The following is a 26,315-nucleotide window of genomic DNA, read 5'->3' as shown; positions in this document are numbered from 1 at the left end:
TTTTTAAATCAAGAGTGTCTCAATATTTTTGCGCATGAATTCTACCTTTTGCATATAATGATTACACCTTAAGTATTTGCCATCTGATAGAGTAATTTGTGTTTAAAAAAATAACACCAAAATATTTTGACGATGAAAAGGATTCCTCTCTTTTCACGGAACTTACAACAGATGATTTGGCATGCATTGATTGTATGTAATCTTGCAATTAATTTCAAGAAGACAATATTTCATAGCTTGATTTTTATGAAGTATTAATCAAAAAAGCAAAGGACTTATGAACAAATTTATGCAAATAACCTAAAAATAGCATTATAGAAGAAGTAAAAAGAGTTCTCTGTAAATAACCTAAAAACAGTATAATATTCGTTTGTATAATCATAATGCATGATTTATTTCAAATTTCCCACCCAAAATATATTATTTGACTGAAGTTAGAGGATTAAAGACATTTCAGGCGAGTAAATTGGAACCTAGGAAATAATATTAAGTTTTAATAATAAATATGGCTAATATCACCGGTAGTTTTTGGATAGACTAGAAGATAAGCAGTGGGATAGACAGGAATTTCGTTCGAAGGAGTTCAAAACCAGGGTGGAAATTTTTTTAAAAACCAGGGTACTAAGTAGAGGGTTTTAACCTAATTTTAACACTTTTAATAATCGATAAAAAAACTTTGTTTGTCAAAGAAATCTTTTGTACATTCATATTTTTCAATATCTTTTTGTCTTTTATGAAGGAAATAAATTGTGTTTTTATATTTAGAGGGGGGAATCCGGATCCCCCGGACCTCCCCCCTCGCTACGCCTCGCCAAATTGAGTAGAGAGAGTTTCGTCAAAGCAATCTTAGGATTGTTGACCAATGATGATGACTCGTAGCCTGCTGTATAGCGGGCCCTCAGTATAGTCCCTCCAGATAACTCCGTCTTAGAACTTCTTCTTCATCTGCGTCTACGGTCTCCTCATCTAAGTCATCGATTATTTTCCATTCATCGTTCATTCCAACACCTCCTGCATCGAGCAATCCCTTTCCGACGTATTCCCCGCCCACTCTTGCCTCCTACTTTCCAGAGCCCTGATCCGTCCTCCATCCTCCCCCACTCTGGTCAAAACCTCTTCATTTATCTCGCTCGTTCTTTCAAGCTCATAGTCAATACTCTTCTCCACATACTTGTCTCGCATACATCGATCCGTTCAATAACTTTTTTCAATGGCATCAATGCCTCATAACTAAGGAATGAAAAGCTCCAAAGAAAAAAAAACGCTCAGCCAATCTTTTCCCAGGTCTCATATCTATTTTGCTTCACAAAAAATTAAATTTGATACAAACGTCTGCGGACGTTATAATCCTCATCTTAGTTTCTTTTCATATGTCCAATACTTAATGGTTTCCGTTCCAAGATACCCAATTGTAACTTTTCTCATTTACCCTCCAATAGCAATTCTTTTTCCTTCTACAGTACCAGATTCATCATTTTTGTCTTATTTTCATTTATGATTGGTTGATTTTCTTCTTTCATGTGATTGAGGTGTTCTGATACACTTTTATATACTCCTCATTTTCGGGAAATAATTTCACGAAGTCCGAAATCCCGATGATTGAATCTTCCTTCCCCTTAACTGCAATCCCTTTATCATTCATCCACCATGAACGATTGAAGATTCTTATCCTGTGGCACTTCCGAGAGCCTATATGTTCTCCAACCTCGGAAGTGCGCCTGAGTCGAGCCACCGTTGAGACACCCATGTTTAGGTAGTTGCAATACTTCAGGATATCAGACACTTGGATGAGTCAAACCACCTTCAACACGATCAGTTGAGAGTCAGGCATGGGTCTGAATTGTAACCGGACGGGCCGGGTCGTATTAATTTCATTTGAGATGCTGCTCCCATTCCTCGTATTCACGTAAATATTGTGCTTCGTTTTAAGAAAGTATTTTCCAGATAATAGAGAAATTTGTGTTAATAACTGACGTCTAAATATTTTACCAATGAAAGGGATTCCTCTCTTTACACGGAACTTTCAATGGGTATTTTGGCGTGCTTTGATTGGTTGTTATCTTGTACTTAATTTCAGGAAGCAAATAATTCTTTTTCTTGATTTCTATGGACCATCAATCGAACAAACAAAGAAGGTATGGACACATCTCTTTAAAGAACCTAAAAAAATAATATAACATTCGTTTTTAATATCATAATTTACGATTTATTTCAAATTTCTCTCCCTAAACATCTTATTTGAATGAAGCTAGAGGAATAAAGACATTTCAGGCGAGTTAAGGGGGTCGTAGGAGATAATAAGAGTTTAAAATAACCATATATGGCCATGGAAAACCGTGATAAGAACCTTCCTGATTAAATGGAACGGGATAAACTCTACGCTACCCCACAAATAAAAATTGATCATTGTATACGTAGCAACATCATAGCGCAGTCTCAAACGTCTTGAATGCACTACTCCGCAAATTTGAGAATTGAGAATTATTTCCTTTCGAATTTTTTCGTCACATTTTTAAAAAAATTTTACTTATGTATGAGTTTAAAAAGGGTTTGATAGGCGTTGAGGAGTGTTATACATTGTACGTTGACCATTTTAAAAGATATTTCGGCGTCTAAGTGATTCGTTTCTTGCTTAAAATATCATTCTGGAGCATAAATAGAGGTATTACCAGAGTCCGCTAAATTGCCTCATAATAGCACTAGCATAATAGGCCAAACGCTGCCTATTTTCTTTTTTTCTGTTCATAAAATATCGATTTCATGAGAAATCTGGATATTGTTGGTAATATGGATGATGTGGTACATTCTCGTCGATTATCCGACGTATCACAATGGTAAATTGTTTATTAGGAGTAAAGAAAGGAATATCATCTGCTCGTGAAGGGGCCTTCGAAATTAAAATAATGAATTATGTAATTTGAATATCAGTTCAGATAAGTATTTATTATTGAATTAACTGGACTGCAGATAAAAGCACGCATATGAAGGAAACTTACGAAGCTTCCTACGACAAGAAGCAGACTTCCAGAAGATGTTCATGTTGTTTGACCGCTACAAAGTAAATAGAAGTTGGTAAACAGGAAATGCCGTACAGAAACACAAATGAGAGTATTTCTATAGAAAACTTTCCAATAAGTTATCGACCACTGATATTATTTTGGAATGATCTGGCAATTACGAATAATTCTGCGCACTAAATCCTATTTTAATTTGCCATTTAAGATCTCTTTATGAATCATTTTTGTGGTAATGACGGTGTGACATTATGAAATTACTGGCAACAGTTAACTACTGAGCATAACTGACGGTTGTAAACGACTGTCGGAACTACTACCAGTAACGCAATACAGAGAACAGCTAACGTATGCTGTGCATTAGTTTAATGCAGTCTCTTGAATTATATACTCTAATTTTGAAATAAATACTTGCAATTTTCCACGATTGTGCAATTTATTACGACCTAGGCTTCAATGTACTACTGATGAAGATGAACTGAGTAGAAATGGTATGTAGCGTATTCCATTTATACAATTTTTAACTGGAGTGGGGCAAGTAAGGAGAGGGAGGAGAGGGAGAAGAGAGGAAAAAAGTGAACGGAATAGAGAGGAGAGGGAAGAGGGGAAGAAGATGCTCGGAAAAACAGGAGACAGAGGCATCATTTCCAATGGAATCGTTTGCGACGACTTGACCTGGTGACGGAGTAGTGTTGAGAGTGCAATCTAGAGGAATATTAGTATAATTACTTTATCTATAGTGTACATATGCGGATTTTGGCGGGGCATGGGGGCATGCGTCCCCCCAGAGGCTTAAAAAGTAGACAAGGTTTTTAATACGGTTATCATTACGTACGTTTTTTTTGTATTTGGGAGCCTCAATCATTTAATTTCATATTCATTAACTGTCTTGTTAAAAATAAAGAGAATATATCGTACAGTAATTGTTGTATGAATGTTGTTTTTAATCTCAAATATGAGAAGCCCGTTTGCCTGTCAGACCCCCCCCCAGAAAAATATCCTGGATCCGCCCTTGATAATGCAAGTCGCCAGCTGTGCTGTAAAAAAATGCTTTCCTAAAGATCATCATTCCAACATATACCAAAAAAAATTATCCATTCAAAAGTCCATCACCGACAACAGAAAATGCGATTGTAACGGTTAGCTTCCATGGATTTTTGTGGCTGTATCCGAGGATGAATGGCGAAAAAGGTCTGGGAAAGCCTTCGATCACGGCAGCCTCGTCTGCTTCCTCGTCGATTCTTTTGGCCCCTTCACTTAATTAGGCTCCCTCAGCCGACAGTTCTTCTTCCATTGTCCTCCCTCCGCCAATATCCGCGGGCTTTGTTGAACCACTTGGGTGTCCATCGCCCCTGGAAGCACCACCGGGTGTCACGTAGTCCTCTACGGGACTCCATCTAGAGATTAGCGGTGAAGCAGTAGCATAGAAGGCAAGCAAGTAGGTACATAGATACGTACGGAGAAATTCTGAACAGCCGCAGCCACTCGATTTCATGCGCACATTCTGGTGTCTCACTTCACTCAACTTAAAGATGAAGAGGCGGGAGTGGGAGATATAGCGGGGAGGTCACAGTGGTCATGTCCCTCAACCCCCAATTTTATCTTTTTTTCATGAGTTAAATAGTCTTTTTAGGATATTTATTTCGTCTTCATTTTTAAATTTCATAAATTTCAAAAAAAAAATCAATTTCATCTGTTATTAAGAATAAAAACGAAATTTCAGGCTACAAAATGCGTAAAAAAATATGGGTATTTTAAAACATTTTGCACGAGAGAACGCCCCTCTCTTCCTGAGGGTATTCCATACTCCCCGCACCTCTGGTCATGACCCAAAATTGATGCCGAATCCGCCCCTGTGAAGAGGTCACGTAAATACATTAACAGTATTCGTGGCGCCACTCTATTTCTGTGGAAACCTTTCCGACCCATACCGGACCTTGTAAGTGTGACTCATGATCATCGTCATCACTGGTCTACAATCCTAAGATTGGCTTTACACAGCTCTCCACTCAGTTCTCCTATAAGCTAATCATTTCGCACCTACGTCAAGGGCAGTCGCCGAGGGCCCAATCCAGAGCTTAGGGGACCCCACAACGCCCGCGTCTTTAGTGAAGCGTACCTATATGAAAGGTGTGATGCAAAAAAAAACGACTCAGATTACTTGAACAAATTATTTTCCATTAAAAAATTCTACGTTTTAATTAGCTGCTTTATTCACAACACACTCCGCGTAAAAAGGTTACATAAAAATAATTAAATAAATGTGTCCGAAGATATAAGAAAACCTGATGATTTTCAGAAAGGTTTATTCGAAAAGGATTATTTTGGATTTCAGTGCACTTTCCAATAAAAATTCACTAAATAGATAATAGAACCATAATACATAATTAAATTTTATGAGCTGTGAACATTTCACTTTCTTGGAATTTTTTCTTACAAAATTGCTATTTTTTATTAACTTTTATCAAGATTTTAAGACTTTTTAATTTATTTTTTTATAATACCGGTACTAGCCACGATGATATCTTTACGGAGTTAGCCGCGATGCACAATTTGTGCGAAAAATCCACGGAGAAAAAATCATTCGCATCCTGGTCAAGGCGAATGATTTTTTTCTGTGGATGTTTCGCACAAGTAGATTTTAAGAGCCAGAATGGGGTCAAATCCATTTCCAGGCATGCAGTTTCCCTAAAATCTTCCGGGGAAGGACCCTCCGGTAAGAGGAGCCCCATGATGAACCCCAGTCGAGGCCCACAATCACCTCAGACCGCCCCTGCTTTCATACATCGTGAACGTACCGTACGTACGATTGAAGATCCTGACCCTGCGGCACTTCCGAGAGCTTATCTCATGTTCTCCAATCTCGGAAGTGCGCCTGAGTCGAACCACCGTTGAGACCAGGGATGATGGCAAGTGAAACGAAACGAAAATGTTTCGTTTAGACCCAGAGCGAAACGAAAATACGAGGCATGGGTTTAGCTTCGTTCCCGCACGAAATTAAAATCACAAAGGAGTTTCGTTTCGACCCGGGACGAGACTTTAATCCCGGGAACGAAACTAAATTAATAGAAACTCCGCTGTTCATAGTAAAGTTTCGATCTCAGAAGTTGAGTGGAGGGAGATAAGAGGGAATAGTTTCGTCCCATTACGTGTGACATACGTGTAGAGGGGTTAGAAAAATGAGCTTAAAAATCGAATGGCCAGTTTTCGTTCACCGTTCTCCCGTTTGTGGTAAAATTATGACTGCCCCATGGATCTAATGGCGGCAGGTCGAACCTCTACACCATTCAATTGATTCAATCACACTTCGTACTCGGTGTGTGGGTGGAAACTGTATTGTTCGAAGGTGAAGCACGTGGGCCCTCTGGTGTGAAACATAATCTGTTTCGTTTCGTCCTAGAGATTTAGTTTAGTTTCGACCCGAAGTAGTTTTGACTCCGATTTCCTTTCGACACTGAGTTTAGCTCTCCGGGTTTAAATCCATTTCGTTTCGTTTCTACATTTCGTTCCCGGGAACGAAACTGTTGAAATTTTACTTTCGTTTAGTTTCAACTGCCATCCCTAGTTGAGATTCCCATGGTTACAATTCTTCAGGATATGATGATGCAATGAGGAACTTGCATGGGTCGTAGATTGCTCTAAAAACTATTTTGAATAAGTCAAATGGATACATTAGCTCGCAAAAATACCTTCAGTTTCTCCATTCAACATCAAAAGAAATAAAAAAATTGCATTTAAAATCGAGAAAAATTTCTCTGAGCCGACCACTGCGCGAAGACACCCGAGCGTTGCCGAGGCCAGGCGTGACGTCATAGGTGCCTAAACAACCGTGGGGAGTAGGGAAATACGCTGAGCGCTTGGAGTAAAATTTGTTTGGAGGGAGTATTTAGCCGCTAATCGTCACTTTATTTTGTTCTGTTATTCTTGGGCAAGTTTTCCTATTGCTATTGTGCCTAGATTATTACTTGGGATATTAATAATGCGGCATCGGGATGATGAAGTACAAGCGTTTCACTTCGTGTGTTTTAGTTATCAGAAAAATGGATGATAACGTTGCCACTCGTTCGAATAGTGCACCTGAAATTCATCTACGTCTACATAATACCCCGCAAGCCGCCTATAGGGCGTGTGGCACGGGATGTTAGGACACCAGCCTTTTTTTAGGACACCAAAAATTGATGCCATGACCCTCATGGAATTTGTTAAGACAAATTATTGCTATACGTTGGCGGCAAATCGAGTTGTAAAAGAAACTTGTAATACTGCAGGATAACGATCGTAAGCTGTGCTATTGACATTAGAGTAAGCTGTGCTGTTGAATTTGGCAACGCCGGATTAGCGGAGAAGGTAGTCCTATCCGTCCTACGGTACGAATTCACAGCAAAACAATCTGCACACAATCCACATGTGAGATCGCGATCGGTTCCGCTGTCAACACACACAAGCTACAACCTATTTCAATAATATAGGTAAATCCATAAACAATATACTACCATAAACAATAAAAATATAGCGGGAAATTGGCAAATACTCTTATGAAAAACTGGATGTCACTGTCACATTCTTATATTCATCACGTACAACTTACAATAACAGAACTCGTTATGATGAATACAACTATTTATTCACTGATTTAAACCCTTAAATTAGCCCACACAGGTGACGTTTCTCACTACTATTCGTTGAAATAATGGAATAACAAACTTCACTCACAGTTTTCATTTCAATAGCGTGATCGTGAAATGTCATATCTACGGTGAACAACGGAGATTAGCACGCCACTGACAATTTTTACACTACTGTTAGACATTTATCGATAGCGTAATAGCACTTTTTACAATTCAATCACGATGGAACACTGATAACCCACCACCGCTGCCAGGTATGTGAAAGGTCGTTACCATAGTCTTGTTAGTGTAACTGACCTCTTAGATAAACTCGGATGGGAATCTCTGTCGGACCGTAGATTGAAAAATAGACTAAACCTTTTAGATAAATTCAAGAGCAGAGTCTTTTCTGACGAAGTTAACCATATCTTGCGGACGCCAACGTACTACGGAAAATCAGATCATATAAATAAAATAAGAGAGATAGATTGTAGAACAGACAGATTCCGAATGTCATTTTTTCCACGATCAATAAGAGATTATAACGGCAGCAATAGAACTCGTAAATAGATTGCATGACTTGTAGTGTAGCCTACTAACCTATGTAAAACTTAATGCATGTTTCTGAATTTCTATTCTATATTCTATTTCTAACAGCATATAGTGGAATAGTTTGTTATTATACGGGACGTTTTTGGACGGTGTGGTGTGCATGTGGGAGTCCAAATGCATGCTGCATGCTGGTGATTGATCACCCCCTGCCAAACACCCTAGAGGTGGCTCGCAGGGTATTATGTAGATGTAGATAACTCTTGGCCGATATTTTTCAACCTTGTCAAACTTTGTGCATTACAACCACTGGCACTGTGATTATTAGCAGTAGCTTAACGGGAGATGTCACGTTGAAAATAACACTATTTTGGCACAAAAATGTTTCTAGATGTCTCCAATCAGCGAGCAAAAGTTGCATTGACTGGAATTCACCCCATAATACAAGCACATACAGTCCTAAACGACGAATTCTCCGGTACCTACGAATAAACGGATGAAGTTATTGTATATAAAAGCTAAGCGGACATCAGAAAACATCAAAATCCTTCTAATTGCATACTTAAATGAATTATATGCCGTCGATAACATCAACTTACAATTAACGTATCTCCCTTCCAATGGCCGTGGCTCAGACTCCTACAACGATGTTATTTAGGTATTATAGAATTTTTGGTTTAACTGCTCCAGTTTTATATTTTATGCCCGTACTCAGATATTTATATTATAAATAATGCAAAATATGAGGGCTTCCAAGCCTCTATCGTCGGATATTTATCTTTAAATATAAAATAATCAACACGTCTAACAAACGAAGCTCTCACAACTGCTGGCAACTATTATAAACAATCATGCCTCATTCACATTACGATCGTCCGAGCCGTCGTCCTAACGATAGTTGACCGAACTAGCCGTGTGAATGCAAGTCCTGACTATAGTTGACGTAGTTCCGAACGTTGCCACTTTACGATGGTTAGGCGCTGGGAGACCGGAAACGGAAGCGACAAGAGAAAGACGAAATGCTCGTGAAGCTCTATTTTTTTCATGGACATTTCATGGATTTGTCCTAGGAAGGAAGAATATGGGCGGAAGAAAAATTATTCGGTAAATACACGTTGAAAACAGTGATATCTTGTCAATGCAAACCACAACAGCTTTGCTAATCATCAATTTCCCGTTCACTTTAGATGTCAGCACTAGAGAGCAGCACAGGTTTCAACCATAGTAATGTGCAAGGCCCTTATATACTGGTTACTAATCTTCGGCTCAATGTTGTTGCCTTGACTGACGCTGCCACCCCTCAAACCCCTCCAGAGAAACTCTGGCGCACAGTGGCGCTACCACTAGGGGAAATATGGAACTAACTGCGGTCTCGGCGGCGGTTCGAAAGCAAATCGGGACGAGATGGAGTGATAAGAGTCGGATGTGGACGAATTATAGGAGGAACGATTAGATTAATTGAATAATTTCACCATGAAAATGCGCTATGGGCTGTAAATCACTAGTTTCTTAGTTTCGGCGGGTAAATAGGACCTAGTGAAGCCAAAGTAACAATAAATTTATCTGCATTAGGGTTTTACCTAACTCTCGGAATTTTCTGATTAAATGCTATGATCGAAGGCGGCGGCAGTTGGAAAAAAACATATAGGTACATTAAAAGGCATTTCTCCCGTTAACGGCCATTTTACACCGTGCACATAATTGCACAAACTGATGAATTTACTAAGGCGCTGTCAAAATAACATCGTGCAAAGCGATAAAGTGCTAGAACGAATACATGCAAGATGGTGAAATAGCCCCTATTCTAATTTCATTGAAATATCCGTGCAATTGCACGCCAGATGGAGATAGAATAAGATCTCATGATGGCCACTGCTAGTCTTCTCTACAGAGTGAGTCAACACTTCCAATGGTCATTTTTACAAAACACAACAAAGAGTCACTCTCTCGTCGCCTAGGGTCCGGTCTCCCAGATGCCAACGTATGGTGAGGATATGATTGATCAGTTCACCTTACGCATGCTTATATAGGGTTATGTTATGCAAGCAGTTACATAACATACAGGGTGAATTCTGAAAGTGATGCAATTGAATAACCCGTGCCACCCCAATTGGTTGGAGTGGGATCAAACTACTTGGAGTAGGAGGAATGGACTCTAATCATTGTTGCAAGACCAATCTGATCGCTTTCTAAGCTATGGAAGGACGTAAGTTATTATAAACCCCCCCCTTGGCCGACCTTGTCAAGGAAAAAAATGGAATCAACAGTCGAGCAAAGTTTAAGTTTTATGCTAAATATCTTTAGGAAACGAAATAAGTTGTGAGGCTTCTAGCGACTCTGTTCTGCCCTACTCACAAGTTTTGAGGGAGTTAAAAGCCTTTACAATAATAATAATATGCCTTTATTCAGGCGAGGTTGAGACTATGAAGTCCCCTCTTCCACCTATTGAAGGGCTCCTTGCCACAACATGCTATGAATCCACACCCTGGTTCCTGGCCAAACACCAGATTCGTATGCTGCCTCACCTGTAGTCCGGAGGTCACCCCATCAGATATTTTTGTGCAAGTTAGGATTAAGGCAGCCCTGAAATGAACCCATTCTTCATCCATAGAAGAGATACAAACAGCCATGAAAAAGACCTTAAGAGAAGCCTCCGAAGAAACCTCCTTGGGCATGTACTCAGTCACAGCACAGTCGCTGGAAAAAAATGTGCAGAGGCCTAAAGACAGTACTTAATCAATTTCTTATTACTCTAAATTAATGACACAATATCCAGATCACAAAGGAAATATAGTTAATTATTAACCTATGCTATTTAATGTCTCTTTAGAAGTGCACCCTATAACATTTATTGAATTAGAAATATAGAGCGGCTGTAAAATATACAAGACCATTTCAATGCACTACTCTCCAGTGTTGGGAAAAATCTGAGAGAGTAAAAAATTCTCTCTTATCTTTTGGAAATAATCACTAGGATTACCTCTATCAGGAAAAAAAAACACCTTTTGAAGCTTACCAACATTTATTTCCGAGAAAAATTCATAAGCAAACATTTTCAGGTATACATTCTATCAAAAGGAAGTAAATTTCCACATCAATTCGTCAAACAACATCTCTCTATAATGTCATGAAACAGACAGCCATAAAAAGCATCAATTATTCTCCTGAAAACGGATTAAATAAAAGCTGACTGTAAGTTCTTCATTTGAATTCTAGTAGGAAACAGCCACCATAGGTCTTGAATATTGAAGTCCACTGATGAATCATCTTAAGTAACAGCCTTCAAGGAGTTTCACAGACATCATATTAGCTGATAGAACAAATAATAAAAAAGGATTAGTACAAGTATAAGGGCTAATAACAAAACCATGATAAGAAATTTAAAATAAAAAATGTCCAAAATTTAAGAAATTAGACCAAGGCATTTAAAACATATTAAGTCACAAAGAACACAAATATTAGTAATGTGAATGAGAGTAAATTATTGAATAAACTGAATAAGAATAGGAAAAAAATAAATATTCAGGCTTACAATTAGATAATGATCAATAAACAAAATTAGTTCACAAATTTGGCATTTAAAGTAATGATTTCTTAATGATTTTATAAATAATTAAATAGTCATCCATGAATTCCTAAAAGTCAAAATGTATAAAATTAATAGCATGAGCTAAAAAAATTGAGCCATCAGCATTAAACACTATCCCACTGAAAGCGCAAGTTTTATTAGAACACATTTCCCAAAACTACATCACATCAAATTATTTTCACAAGTTCATGGTTCACTGGTTTCATATACCAGTTTATCATGTGGAAATATGAACAATAATGAGTCCTTCTCTAGACTGTGAGAATGGAATTGAGAAGCAGGATAGATGCAGGTGAAATGTATCTCATGATCCAATATATAATAGATTTGCCAGTGATCATTTTAAAAACCTGGAATTTGCTAGAGATGAGAACATGGCCCATAAGGACATTGCCCCATCTCAATTCAATGCTAAGGTAAGCCCTCCTCTGGGGCAAATGTGCAGAAAACTCGGTTAAATAAATCAAGCCGGTGTCCCACAGTCAAATTTGCATCCAAATATTTGCCTCAATATGTTTGGAATAAAAATTTTGTTGCAAAAATTTGCATGCAATGGGACAGGGGTTCCCCACGATGGACCCTCATTTAGACCAAAAACAAACGAAAGACAATATTTATGTATACAAATTTGGAAGCTTTTGGAAGTGAAGTATTCTGTCTTTTTAGCAGTTGAAATCATCTGAACAGGCCTCTTGAACATTAAAGAGAAAGAAAACAGAAGGAATGCTGAACTTGGCGTTGGCTGGAAAGCGTTGGAGTAAGCGTGCTTAACATATTGGAGAAGGAGTTGCTCACTGATGTTCCTGTATATTACTGATATTAATTGACGATAAGTGAGGATATTTTCATGTCCCTTATAAGCAAGGTTGAGGGCAGAATAAAATGCCAGGATACAAACGTGAGGCAGTTTATTCCCGCAAGGAAAATGTTATTAATAAGTGATGGACATGGTCATTGAAATGTTATGAATTAATAGTGCTTTAATACCTAAAGTAAATCTTTTATTCTTTCCAAAACACCCCCTCCTTGTATTGTGAGTCTAAAAGGAAGGTTCCTTCTCATTAAACATGAACTCATTTACACATTACAGATTTCCTAGTTGAGAGTTTCCATCGCGTATTCCATACAGTATTTATGAAAAATACTCCACCGGTTTCGACCTTTTCAGGTCTTATCAAGAGGTGAACGATAATGAACATGACCTGAAAAGGTAGAAACCGGTTGGGTTTTTGATGCATACTGTATGGAATGCAACAAATTTTATTTTTGTGTCCATTATATATATTTATTAATTAATATGCTCATGCAGACGATAAATAACCTATGTGGCCTGTGTGTCAGCGTTTGGCGCTTCTCTTTTGTCAAAGGTCCAGTGATTGGTTGGTTTCATCCAATTGGATGAAAATTTAGAACCTGTCCTACCCATTTGGACAAAACCGTGTTTTGTACAAACCAAAGGACCAAAAGCCAGTTGGATGAAATTTTGACCGTGTGATAGGGTGTACGTCAGTTGTATCAAATTTTGATGCAAATTTGACCCTTGGACATCGGCTTCAAATAACTGTGGTGCCCTACTGTATATTCAGAGTGTATACGCTCACATTTATGAACTTTGATGGTTACTTTACTATGAACTGTGGATAGTGATGTGCTTGGTAGAGGCATCAATTCCGAATGGCTTAACAATAAATTCAAAAGGCTTCTGAGCAGGACAGTGAATAAAAAGTGATAAAAAATTGTCTTCATAGTGACAATTGGCCTAAAGAGTTAAGATTTTATGAGCTTATCCAACATGAATTGGGTGAAATTAATTAATTGTTAATTAGGGCCATTCCACCGTTATGTACGGGACATTTGTACTAATTTTTACAGCTTTAAAATATTACTTCTGCTCCTAATATTTTTTGTGTTCCATTGAAACAGCTATAAATTGTTAGGTGTAGACCTAAGCTATTTTTCAAGCTACAGTTCTGGCTTTAGCACTTTGTTGTAACTGTTGCAAGAAAAAATAAGTGCCTGTTACGTACGGGACAAGCTGAGTCAACCACTTGTTTGGCTCATGTTATGAAAAATGATATTTCAGCTCAATTAGAATTTTCATAATGCTGTAATATTTTTTTTCATATAGCTTAAAAAGTATGCTTCAAGTACATATACTTAACATTATTAACAAATTTTTTTCAACTAAGTTACAATTTTTTCACCTTTTGTTACGTACGGGACAAGGGTGTTACGTACGGGACATTGTACACTTCAGGCTAAAAGTTATTGAAAGCAGGCAGAGTTAACATGGTCAAAAACACATTTATCAGAAAAGGTTAATTACAATATAAGAAGATCATATGTTTATAAGCATTATTTTCTTGATCAATTAACTTGTATTTGCTTAGCTTAATTATAATACAATTAAGGTATAAAAAAATTATACAGCTACTTTAATCTTGTTACCATGGTATTATTAATAAAAACAAGGAGAAAGATACCAGAGTTCATAATTTAAGATCTTTACGGTTAAATTTTCCATCGTCTTTTTTTGTTCAACACTATAGGAGGAGAAATAGCTTTAATCACCTCTGTCTCTCTATTGTATACAATACAATCGGGCAGCGTTGGCCATTTATAATGTTCTGGGGACTGGTGGGTACCATCAGGGGTACAGCTAGGAATTAAGGCTAGAGGAGGTTTTAGGGGCGACTAATAGTGGGGATCTGGGGGGTACGGAATACCTGCCAGGGCAAGCAGGAGGTACGGGGACCCTCCCCCAGAAATTTTTTAAGATAAATGGTTCAAATGGGGAGTTTTACAGCTTTCTGAGGGATATTTTATTAATCCTTACACTTTTCTATAAGTAATATTAATCCAATTAACTAATTTAGATTTGGGGGGTGATTATGCCCCAAAAACCTCCCCCTCCCCTCGCTGCGCCACTCGGTACCATGACTGTAACTTACAGTTGCTTCTGTGAGACAATTTCTGTGATTTTGCCTCAAAATAAATTGCCATTATATTGCACTAGAACCCACTGACCTCTGAATTCTGTCTTCACTTCAACAAACAGGTCTAAATTCAAGTTGATATCTTTAAAATGTTTCTCTCCTGAAAAACTTTCATTTGTATTGCATATCACGTGAAAGCTAAGGATATCTGGTGCTGCTTGAACATTGTCTCAATGCTTTACTTTGATGATGGTATCATTTATATAATCTTCTACAGCATAATATGCCTTGAACAAACAAATATTGAACAACAATACAATAAAACTTTCTCAATGCCAAATTCTCTTGATTATCCAGATAATTTGCACTGAACCGAATCGATAAATCTCAGCAATTGTAGCAGCAGATCAAATTGATAAACCTCGACATCCAATTATTTCCACAAAATTTATTGCAAGGCATTTATTAAATAACTATTTCAATTTGTTAATTCACGCATCTGGTCTTTAAAAGCTCCCGAGTAAAATAGTCATTGGTTCCGGTCATTGATTATAATTAATTGTAGTTCCCAAAATATCATATCATAGTAGAACGTAGAACACTTCGAAATGGCAGAGCAAAAATGAAGTTAATTACATTAAACGCAAAATCAACCAAAGGAAATTCTTGTGCGCGACATTGCGAGATACCTGTTACGCTTTATCTATGAATCCTACATAAAAAGTTAATGTTTGTCTGTGTCTGTCATACAAAAATCATCATATAAATGTGGTTTGTATCCGATCGAGCTAAAATAACGTAAAAGAATATTTATCGGTCGTTTAAATTGCAATGCATTTAAATTCTTAAAGACTATTAACCCTGCAAGGCACTAATATACGTTAAAAATAGAGGCCAAGATAGAGAAAAAATACACTTATTTGCGGTGTGTAGTAGGATACGATCGAGGAGTACTCCTCTCTGCTACCATGAACAAAACTTATGAACCTTGTGACGAAGAGAAATAAACAATAGCATTTTCACGCACAAAGGGCAACTTCAATGCACAAAGAATTACGCAAATTCTCTAACTCATCTCCGAGCTGCTCAAAATCAAAGGGCTTCTCAGCTAGTAATGTATATAAACAAGAAACCCAAACCAAAACATCAGGTCCATTCCAGATAAAAAAACTTAAAAATAACTTTTCAAGAGTTGGATTCTACTTCCGATAGAGCAAAACAATGTTTAAAAAATATCAACTTTAGATGCGAATACTCACTGTGCCATGCGATGGACAGTAGGCGGCACACATTACTTACAAAATTAAAATTAATGTGTCCACCACATTCTGCCATCTTGGAATAAGGTCGACTAAAAATGTTGAGCGGGATAGGAGTTTCATTTTCGACAAATGCTGTAATATGGACACGCAGTTGAAACATTTGCATTGTTATTAAACTTAATTGCTAAGATTAGTGAGACTTCCGGCCTTCACCGTTATCATAACTTAGGTACCATGCACAAGAAACAACTTATTCAAAAATGCAATATGTAAACATTCAGTGTACTTACCGCCGCCTTCCACAAATGGGAGTTTATAATGCCCAGTTTGGAATTTTATTTCTTCTTAGCATTATATACCGACTTAAAACCACGCACAAAAACGATCCCTTGTCGTAAGCCATGGTGTTCACAGGTAAGTAAACGGGATCCCACTACGAGCGAGGGCACGGGATTTGTTTCAAGTCACTACTCCTGAACCATCGCTGACTTTTCTGAGCTAATAGCACCACTTTTTAGCCACAACACTCAGTATCGTACTGTCAAAAAATGAAACCTCCAGAAGACCTCCTTACCACTGAAAAAATGGAAAAAAACACCACAAGTCAACGTTTTGCCTATCTTCGCCATGTTAATTTTCCTACAACTGGAAACCCTGTGCACCCTCGCGCTGCCACTCGTTCAAAAGAGGAACTATTTGGTGTCGGAAGATTGAGACAACAGCGCCCTCTGCCGATTTCAATACGAACCTGTGGAACATTAGTAACCAGTATATAGGGGCCATGGTAATGTGAATGCACGATAGTTCCGACGACGGCTCGGACGATCGTAATGTGAACGAGGCATCACAACAATAGCTTCGCGTGATGTTTAGGCACCTTTGACGTCATCGAGGCTTCGTCGGCAGTGGCTGGGGGGTGAGGGAGTTTTTCCCGCGCTTTAAAATTCGTTATATTTATCATTAAATATCTCGCGAAGGAAAACTCAGATAAACATGCGGTTTTCTTTGTTGTATTCAGAAAATAATTTTCTATCCGCCTGTGAAATAAAAAAAATTCATGCAAGTTCCCCATTTCCTATAATTTTCCGAGGGAGGACCCTCAGAGATCCCATCGGTATGGAGGGCCCCAGGCGAGGGTTCCCGATCACCACCGTATCTCTTCTCTTTCGCTCTGCGTGACTCACCTGTTTAATTTCGTTTGCAGGGCCACGCGTTCATCCTGGTGTACTCGGTGACGTCCCGGCAGTCGCTGGAGGAGCTGCGGCCCATCTGGGACGCCATCCGGGAGACGAAGGGAGCGGAGCTGTCGGGCATCCCCGTCATGCTGGTGGGCAATAAGTGCGACGAAGGGGAGGGGGAAGGCGGGGGCGCGCGCGAGGTTCGAACCGACGAGGGAGAGGCGGAGGCACAGCGCTGGGGATGCAACTTCATGGAGACGTCGGCCAAGACGAATCACAACGTCAAGGAGCTGTTCCAGGAGCTGCTCAACATGGAGAAGAACAGGAACATATCGCTGCAGCTGGACTCAAAGAAGAAGGGCAAGGGGGGAGGGGGAGGGAAGGGCAAGATGAAGGAGAAGTGCTCCGTCATGTGAGGGAGTTCGCGTGACCCCCATGCGTAAACACACATACACACACACAAACAAACGAGAACACACGTGGATGGTGTGCAGAACAGACGCTGGAGTGAATAACGTGTGGCACGAGAGAGAGAGAGAAAGTAAGAGAGAGAGGGGAGGAGGAGAAGGGGGGGCAAGGAAGCAGGATTACCACCTCCCCCCCATCCACATCGCCACAACTGACTCTTGCATTAGTGCTGCGCATTGATGTCGTTGGCACCGGCATGTTTTCATTCCTCATCCATCACACATTGAAACGGTAATTGTTAGTTCATTTGATTTGGTCCACTCATCAAGGATATCCCGTCCCAAACCAACCAGCTCTAGTCATCGCCTCCCTCCCGCCACAGCAAGTTCACGAGGAAATTGTTTCCGTCTTCCTGTTTTCTCAAGAAATGGAATGACGTTCAGTGTGTGGCCTGAAAAGAGAGAGAGAGAGACATATAGTGCGGAAAAATTGAGAAGGTGATGCGTGAGCAGAAGAAGAGAATGTTGTAAATTTTACCTCCATAAGATTTTTGATTGTGGTTCAATATATATATTTTCTGGCATTATTTATAATTTTCTGAAATATCATATTCCCCTATCACGTGATTCAAGCTTTAAAGAAAGCAGTGATTTTTTGCCCACGAGCAAAAGATTGTTCCTGTTTCAGTGATGCCTTTGGCAAGTGAGAATACTGAAATGATACAGAGTGAGATTGGCGTGGAATCTAGGCAGAAGGAACTAAATACATGCCGGAAACATGAAAATGCATTCCAATGCAGCCGTCAAGAATCGTGGAAGCTGTCTTTGAAAACTGTCTTACAAGCAGTTACTCCTCCTTTTTCTTTCCATATCCATACTCTTGCCATCATATGTCTCCCTCTTCCTGAGCATTGACAGTGAGATTGTTGTATATAATTCAGTACGTCCCAATCGCTTATAGAAAAGTTTCTCTCCAATGCTGATGATAGATACCATTTAACGCCAAGTCTTGGTTATGGGAAAGACAATACATTGATTCCTTAACTGAATGATAAGGGCATAAAACAGAAATACTCTTTACAGTAACCTAAGCTAGAAACAAAATGGGCTGAATCCATAAAACTTTTAAATTGGGTGTTTCAGTTTTCCGTAGAGAATACACACAAATTATAATTCCATACATATTGAATAACACTTTAAATAAGATCTTAAATCACATGTTTGTTGCCTCTTATCTCTTTCGCTTCAATAAAAGTCTCCTCTATCGCCGTAAAGATTTCCAAGTCATTAAATATAATCCATTGTCTAAGCAAGATGTGATAAAAAATATTCTTGGATTTACATTGGAAACAACACAAAGTTTACATAAAAATCTAATTAAATTTTGGGCTAAGCCTGTAAACCGTTAGGTAACACAATCAATTTTGGAAAATTTCTGGCATATATGCATCAAAGGAATAGCAAACATTTATTATCAAAGATGTCAAAATTTCTAATGCACTAATGTGACCGTATCATTATTGCTATTAGGATGATTTTATGAACAATCAAAATTAAGAGTTCGCCGAAAGAGCAGCAGTTTAGACATAAATGTTGGCAATATTGTTTTACAGGTGATGAGACTACCTGGATTTGGCTGCGCTATTGCTGTTCAGACAAAGGAGTAATAACAATGATGAATTTCATTCAAGACGATTTGTACATAGAGACTCCGCAAGGAGATGCTAAAAAAAGTGATACACAATGAGAGAGAGACCCAGAAGTGCCCATAATGCTCACACTTCTAACGTGCAACGAATTCAAATAATACTTCCAAACCCAACTTACTTGTTGAAAGACTAGGAAAGAATAAATATCATTACATTAAATACATAGTTCAAACATACATATTTTAAAAACTAGGTAAGGTGTTTGGATGGTAAGACTGATTCGCATTCTTAAAGGGTCTTAGTGAAATTTGTTATCATGCTCTGCTGTAGGCGTTTAATTGTTAGACCATAATTGTATAAACCAAGCCAGAAACAATTGTGCAAAATACAAGTGGCTCTGAATTTTTGGTGCACAAGTAACGCAGAAACAAAGTGAAGAAAATTTCAAATTTCATAAAACACTTGTGATAATCTTGGCTTCAAAGTACTAACATAATCTCAAATTAAAAATGTGAACATTAAAATATATTTAGCTAAAGTGTAAAATTAATCAATAAAACATTTCACAAGTACAAATCATTGGGACAATTACCTCCATTAAAAAAACCCAGGTTTATTGCTATGAAAATAACTCAAAATGATTTTTTCACATTTTATACACAAAAGCTAAGTTACTGGTATTCACATGCTCATAGTTTTCCAGTGGGGTAAGTGCATTTGTCACTAATTCAACAGCCCAGGTAAATTTTGGTGCCCATTAAACTATCTGGACATCTTTAATCCTGACTAGTACATTACAACCGGATATGTTTGCAAACAAGACTACATTATAATGGAAATTATCTTTGGAATCAGTGATACCCTGACCAATTAATAGTCTAGTTTCTGAGAAATTGATGCTATGATTGCCTTAAATAGTATTCATAGGTACATGTTAGAGTTTTTAGCTCATCAAATGAGAGTGCAAATCATAATTATGAACATGAAAACTCATTTTGGTAATAATGTCATTTGTTAAAAATTGTGTGCCAAACATTCGGAGCTTTTAAAAAGAGAGAAAGAGAGATAGAGCGTGAGTATGTTGGAAGTGTGTGAGTGTGTGCGTGAGTGAGCGTGAATTTGTGTGAGTGTGCGCGCAATATCAAAGTACGGGTTTTCATTATTGGAGAACAGCCAGTGCCATTTTCTCATTTCATTCAGTGTTTATCGTGTCCTAAAAGATATGTTTGCCTTAGTTTCCATTCAAAGTCGTTAATAATTATATCCTCTTAAAAGGTGAATGTAACAGCATGAATTCAGTATACAATAAATCAGTATCTGCAACCTTCTTTCATTTTGATTCCGATGCTAACTGTAATCATTATTAAGTAGAATGAAAAAAAATACTCCATTCACACACAATCATATCAAAGAAAATTTTGAAATCTTATAATTTAGGCAGAATTTGTAATAAAAAAAGTTTGAAAGGATAGAACACTGCTTGGCAACCTGCAACATATCTTTCCAATATATATTTGCTTCAAAGGGATGACGTCAAAAATAACAGGATGTAAAATTTAACTTTCCACAATTTCTAAATCATTACACCATTCAGATACAAGTAGAGCTCATATAGGAAGTTGTTTCCGGAAATTCAAATCCATAGATACTCACTAGTCCCACAGCCTAGTCAGGGATTTTCAAGTCCTTATAAAATATGCCGATTGCATTACAACAAAATATATCATCAAAGCTATTACCATTTAAAACTCATTTTTTCAACGAATGCTTGTAAAGGGATGGTCAAACAGCCAATGGCATTTGTGGTTCCTTGCAGGACAAACCTACCCAGTCCATTGGGTTTCAATAAAATTATACACTGCCTGTAGCACCTTTTTGCCCTCAATAAAGAATTTCCAATAGTGAAATTACCCATTTATTCAAGGACAATACAATAGAAGATGATAAGTGGCTTGGCTAGCCATCGCATTATGGGTTCTGAGATTAAGTGGCAAAAGATATGAAATCAAAATTTTATAAATCACTAGCCACTTTATCACTAAATGCCACAACTTCACTCAATTAATCAATTACAAAATCAAGAGTTAACGAAACAAGAAAAGGAGTATTTCAATGGAGTACCACCTGTCATGATACTTCAGTACCAAAATAACAAAAGCTGACAAAAACATTAAAATAATGTTATAAACTTACTCCTGGGAGCATATATAATATCTGGCATGTGTTCAGCAAATGTTGAGCGCTCATCAATGAATGTGTTCATTACTGACAAAGCAAGGATGACTACGCGAGAGATTTTTTTTACCATAATCAACAGAAAGTATCTGCAGAATCAGTACACAAGGAAATGCAATCGGAGATCCATTTTCATATAAGTAGCTCTTTCGATCGTCGGGAAGTCACATGGAGCACAAATACTTATAAACATATATTGTGATAAAACAATCTCCCTCATTGCACACCAATATCAGTGCAATTTCATTTCAGGCATATTATTACTTCCAATATAAAGTTGTTGATGTGTTTTCCATCAATCACCTGAATACTGAATTCATTGTGAATCTTTGTTATGGATTGCGAAGCGATGTACATAATTTTTAAATTTTGATTAATTGTCAATTTATTATTAAAGTGAAATGTATATATAAATATATAATCTGTTGTATTTGTTTCAGAGGAGAATGCAGTTGAGAGGCAGCGAGTTGTCCCTCTTTAAGCACCCTGGGAGTGATTTATTCCATTATGTCCTGGGTGCCAATGGCAATCCCCATATTTTATGCTCAAAGACAACTCTGATTAATAAAATAGCATATAAATAAAAATCCTTATGGGTAAATTATCCTCCAATATCATGTTATTGAATAATCTTTAGACGCTTCAGAAGCAAATATCAACAAATATGTAAGAAGTGGTAAACTGTCTCTATCCCTATTGTTGAAAAGAAAAATAAACAAATTGATTTGCCTTTTACTCTCTGTTGAAAGTCTTTGTTCTATTTCTTTGGTAGTATAGGTAGAAATTTCCACTTCCACAGAATCTGTCACAAAATATTAACCTCAGCTTCACATTATGAAGTTCAAATCGTACATTATCATGTACAAGATGCAAGCAATATTTCATTCAATGGTTCTTGTACTTTCAATCTTTTTTTTTATCACCTGCCTAGGAGAGAAATGGTCAACAATTAGGAAACACTCTCATTTTTACCCCCGCTTCACTTCCTGGATAATGACAGATAAACTTCAGATTTCACCATGAAAATTTTACAAAAATATTGACACAAATCTTTCTCACATTCTAACTTAAGATGATTCCTAGCTTAAGAATGCTCATTACTGACATAAAATTATCCACATGCATCCAATTTGGAAATATGTACATATACATTCCATTTGAAGAGCCTTGACTAACCCTTTCCCACCAAACTCACCCGAAACCAGCCACATAAAATTATCTCCGCCATTCACGAAATGCAAATACCCTAATGCCACAGCGGTATACATATGCATATTTTTCTGCAGGGTGGGACTCAAACCAGCAAGCAATCTTTATATGGAATTAAAACTGTTCATCATAGCTGCAATGAACACAAACGCAGAAAAATACCTTCAGCATGTTTTTTCTTTCTATATCGTATTCCCATACCCCTTCCTTTGGACAATGACCACGACACAGTGGAAATGCAAGCAACTTCCAACAAACCCTGGAGCTACACCGGTAGGAGTAAATATCAATTACTCTTGGAGAGGACACCCATGCGATAGAGGCCAAAGGGCAGGAGTCAGAAGAAAGGTAATCCACATTATGGTGTCACTTGAAAAACAATGTCAGACTGGATCTAGCATCTCTTCCCAGAAAACACAAAATCACAAACATAAGACTCATCAAACACGACCCACCCACCTTTGGGTTAGTGCCATTCACTACAGTGAGGTTGACGAAGTCCTCGAGGTCGTTACCATAAAATATCCCTGCGGAGACTTATCACAAGTGTCCAAGAAATAAAATGAATTTAGAGACAAGGAATATTTGGACGATGATAAAGGTAGGAAAACCAGGAATATCAAAAGGGAGAATACGGGGGTGTTTCAAGAAGAATATATGTACATACATATTTCGATGGCATATATTTATTGACCTTTAAGACATACTAACGTGAATCTTAACACACATATTTACGAACATCTAAAGTTTACATTACAGTTGTTAAATATATCCTCCATCAGTGACACCAACAATATTTCATCGATACTCAAATTCTTCCCATACTCGGGCAAGCATGACCTTCCTCCCCATATTTGAGATTAAAAATGACATACAACAATAGGGTGGTTTCCCATTATATTCTTTCGATCGATTAATTAATCGAAAGATTATAACTCCTGGAGTATGTATTTCACGCTTTTAGATTTTTAAATGACGATATCAATTTTTCGCTGTTAAATGCAAAGTAAAAATTTTGCGAATGCGATCCATTAGTGTATTCATAATATACAAATTATTTGGTTTTAGAAATCCCAGTTAAGACAAATGTTAATGGTCAATTTTAACCTCATTTGAAAAAGGCCAGATTGGCGCCTATGCGATGCCACTCCATGTGACGTCACAGTGACCCAGATGCTATGCAAGTGGTCAGGAATTTTACATTGTCTAAGATAACCAATGCATGCATAAGGCACAGAGCTCAGGGAAACATCTCTTAATAATCACCTATTAAAATTGCCTATGATCAGAAAGTTTCCTTCGTTTGATAGGGTATTAATAATCCTTATTTAAGCCAAGCACTACATGCTAGCAACCTGCATCGTAGCGGCGCTCATAGCTTCACTCCGAGGTGGCCTCACCTGGCAGCAGGCAGAACCAGAATGACCTCACACAGGCTTTTCCCAGCATTCATACTTAGTCGTTGCATTTTCTCGTGCTTGAAAATTTTCACTTTTCATTTAATCGTGAAAAATAGATATCGTCATTTAAAAATCTAAAAGCGTGAAATACATACTCCGGGAGTGATAATCTTTCGATTTAGGCAATAAAAAAATAATAGGAAACCACCCTATTCAAACACGATTAGGAAAGAGCAATGTAATGTGAGGTTATGTGGTAGACTGTGTAGAGAAGAATCTGATCAGGAATGTAGCAGTGTACAGTTTGGCAACATGGATGCTGAGGAAGGAGGACAAGATAAAAGTCAAAATGCATTCAAGGTGTGGGAGTGGTGGAGAATGAAGAAGGTGAAGTTGATGGAGATCCAGAGGAATGACAAAGTGCTCGACAAGGTGAGAAAGCTTCAAGATGAGACACATAGGAGGCATAAGGTTAGGATACTGCAATACTGAGAGGAGAGGATACATTAAAACATGTGTTGATTGGAAAGTTGTTAGGTAACCAGGGAAGGGGAAGAAAGAGAATTGGATTTGCATATATAATCAAAGGGAGTGGACCTTCTAATGCATTGAAAGGGTAGTCCAATTCAGGGAAGGGAGACAAGCCAGAGTAATTCACAAAATGATTACCTTAACTGGAAGAACGTTTTAATAATAATCTTAGTACACCTGCTCTAATCAGTTATGTAAATCCCACTCATCTACATAACATTCTGCACAAGAGGCAATTAAAACTGGGCATGGTGCCATATTTATTTCACCACCTTCATTCATCAACAATTGTAGATTGGTTTCATGTTGCTCTCAACTCCCACCAGCCAACCTTGTCATACCTACGTATATCTTCTCTTTCACATCCTTCATTATCAATTCCAAATATTTTATATGAGGTTTTCCTTATCCATTTTTGTCATCCAAATGTCCCTTAAAAAAAAACTGCCTTCAGCAGATTTCTTCTGGCGAGCAGTGTATTAGGCCCACTTCTGTTTGCTCTCTACGTCGACAACATTGTTGATAACATTCTTCCCTCCAGCTGAGGTATTCTCCTCAATGCCAACAATTGTAAAATATTCAAAAGAGTTAGCACTGAAGCTGATTCTCAGGATTTACAACCTGCTATTCAACTGGTGTAAATATGGTGCAGTAAATGGCGATCGCGTGTGAATCCTGGGAAATCCACTCCAATGTCCTTCTCGCTGAATATCACCATCACCTCCACTTATACTTTAAATAATCAACCCATTCAATCTCTTGTTTCCCACTCCGATTTTGGTGTCACTTTTGGCCACATATTAGCTTTCCATGCCCACAAAACCATTGTTAGCAAGGCTTTGGCAGTCGTTGGAATCCTATTACATCTGAGTGAGATTTCCTAACCACTTGCTTTAAATTCGTTTTCATTGGATGTGTGCATCCCATCCTGAAATATTTCTCACCTATTTGGTCAACTGCTTCTCTCATCACTACTCAACTATCCACTCTATTTATTCTTAGAAATAGTAAGACATCACATACCTCACCACAGGCTCTCTTCACTCGAAGAAATATGTACTACTCTCACTTGGATTGTTACACCCAGCGCCAATTGACATCTGACTTACAATTTCTTCACTGCATCATGAATGGGTCCTTCAGATGCATTGATCTCCTGTCATTCTTTTCACTCCCCATTCCAGCCCGCACGATCTGCAATACAGAAACTTTAAACCAGCCAAAAGTCCCAAACATCCCTTTTCTACCATTCACCTTCCCTTTTCAAATCCCTCTCAAAAACTTCTTCTTTCCTTGACCTCTTTGCCTCCTGTGCACCAGTTTCAGCATGCAACTGCATGTCTTTCATTCAGACACCCACCTTTTTGTACATGTATTGCATTTGTTAAACATCATTTTTACTAATTATTGTATTTCATACTTGTTTATATCATATTTACATAATTTAAGCTCTTCATGATTCTAAAATAACTTATATCCACCTAATATGAACATTAAGAAGGAATATTAATTACTATCGATAACTGCCAAAGGACATGACTTTTTAAATAGGCCAGACATAAAATATCCCACAAATTATATTTCCAATCATCAAGTAAATAAACTGCAGATTGTGTAGAAGTCATATTCTTGGTATATTTTCATCTAATATGAACTTAACCACCCAAATTCTATCACTGCATTCAAAGACACTTGACTAGAATAGGCAGTCAGAACTGATCGTCTCGAGAAGAATTGTTGCTTTAGAGC

The 26,315-nt window shown here is 37.8% G+C and overlaps 1 protein-coding gene across 2 annotated transcripts in view; it reads left to right on the top strand.

Moving 5' to 3' along the window:
• LOC124156650 (GTP-binding protein Di-Ras2) overlaps nucleotides 1–22,161 on the top strand; it is a 240,944-nt gene extending 218,783 nt beyond the window's left edge. For both annotated transcript variants that reach the window (XM_046531315.1, XM_046531310.1), the window contains exon 4: nucleotides 17,162–22,161. In XM_046531315.1, the coding sequence (XP_046387271.1) occupies nucleotides 17,162–17,551 (390 nt within the window). In that variant the 3' untranslated portion in view covers nucleotides 17,552–22,161. The remainder of the gene's footprint in view (nucleotides 1–17,161) is intronic.
• Nucleotides 22,162–26,315: the final 4,154 nt, after the last annotated feature.

Source organism: Ischnura elegans, chromosome 1 (assembly GCF_921293095.1).
Source record: "Ischnura elegans chromosome 1, ioIscEleg1.1, whole genome shotgun sequence".
Classification (NCBI taxonomy): domain Eukaryota; kingdom Metazoa; phylum Arthropoda; class Insecta; order Odonata; family Coenagrionidae; genus Ischnura; species Ischnura elegans.
This window is presented reverse-complemented; position numbering and strand designations above follow the sequence as displayed.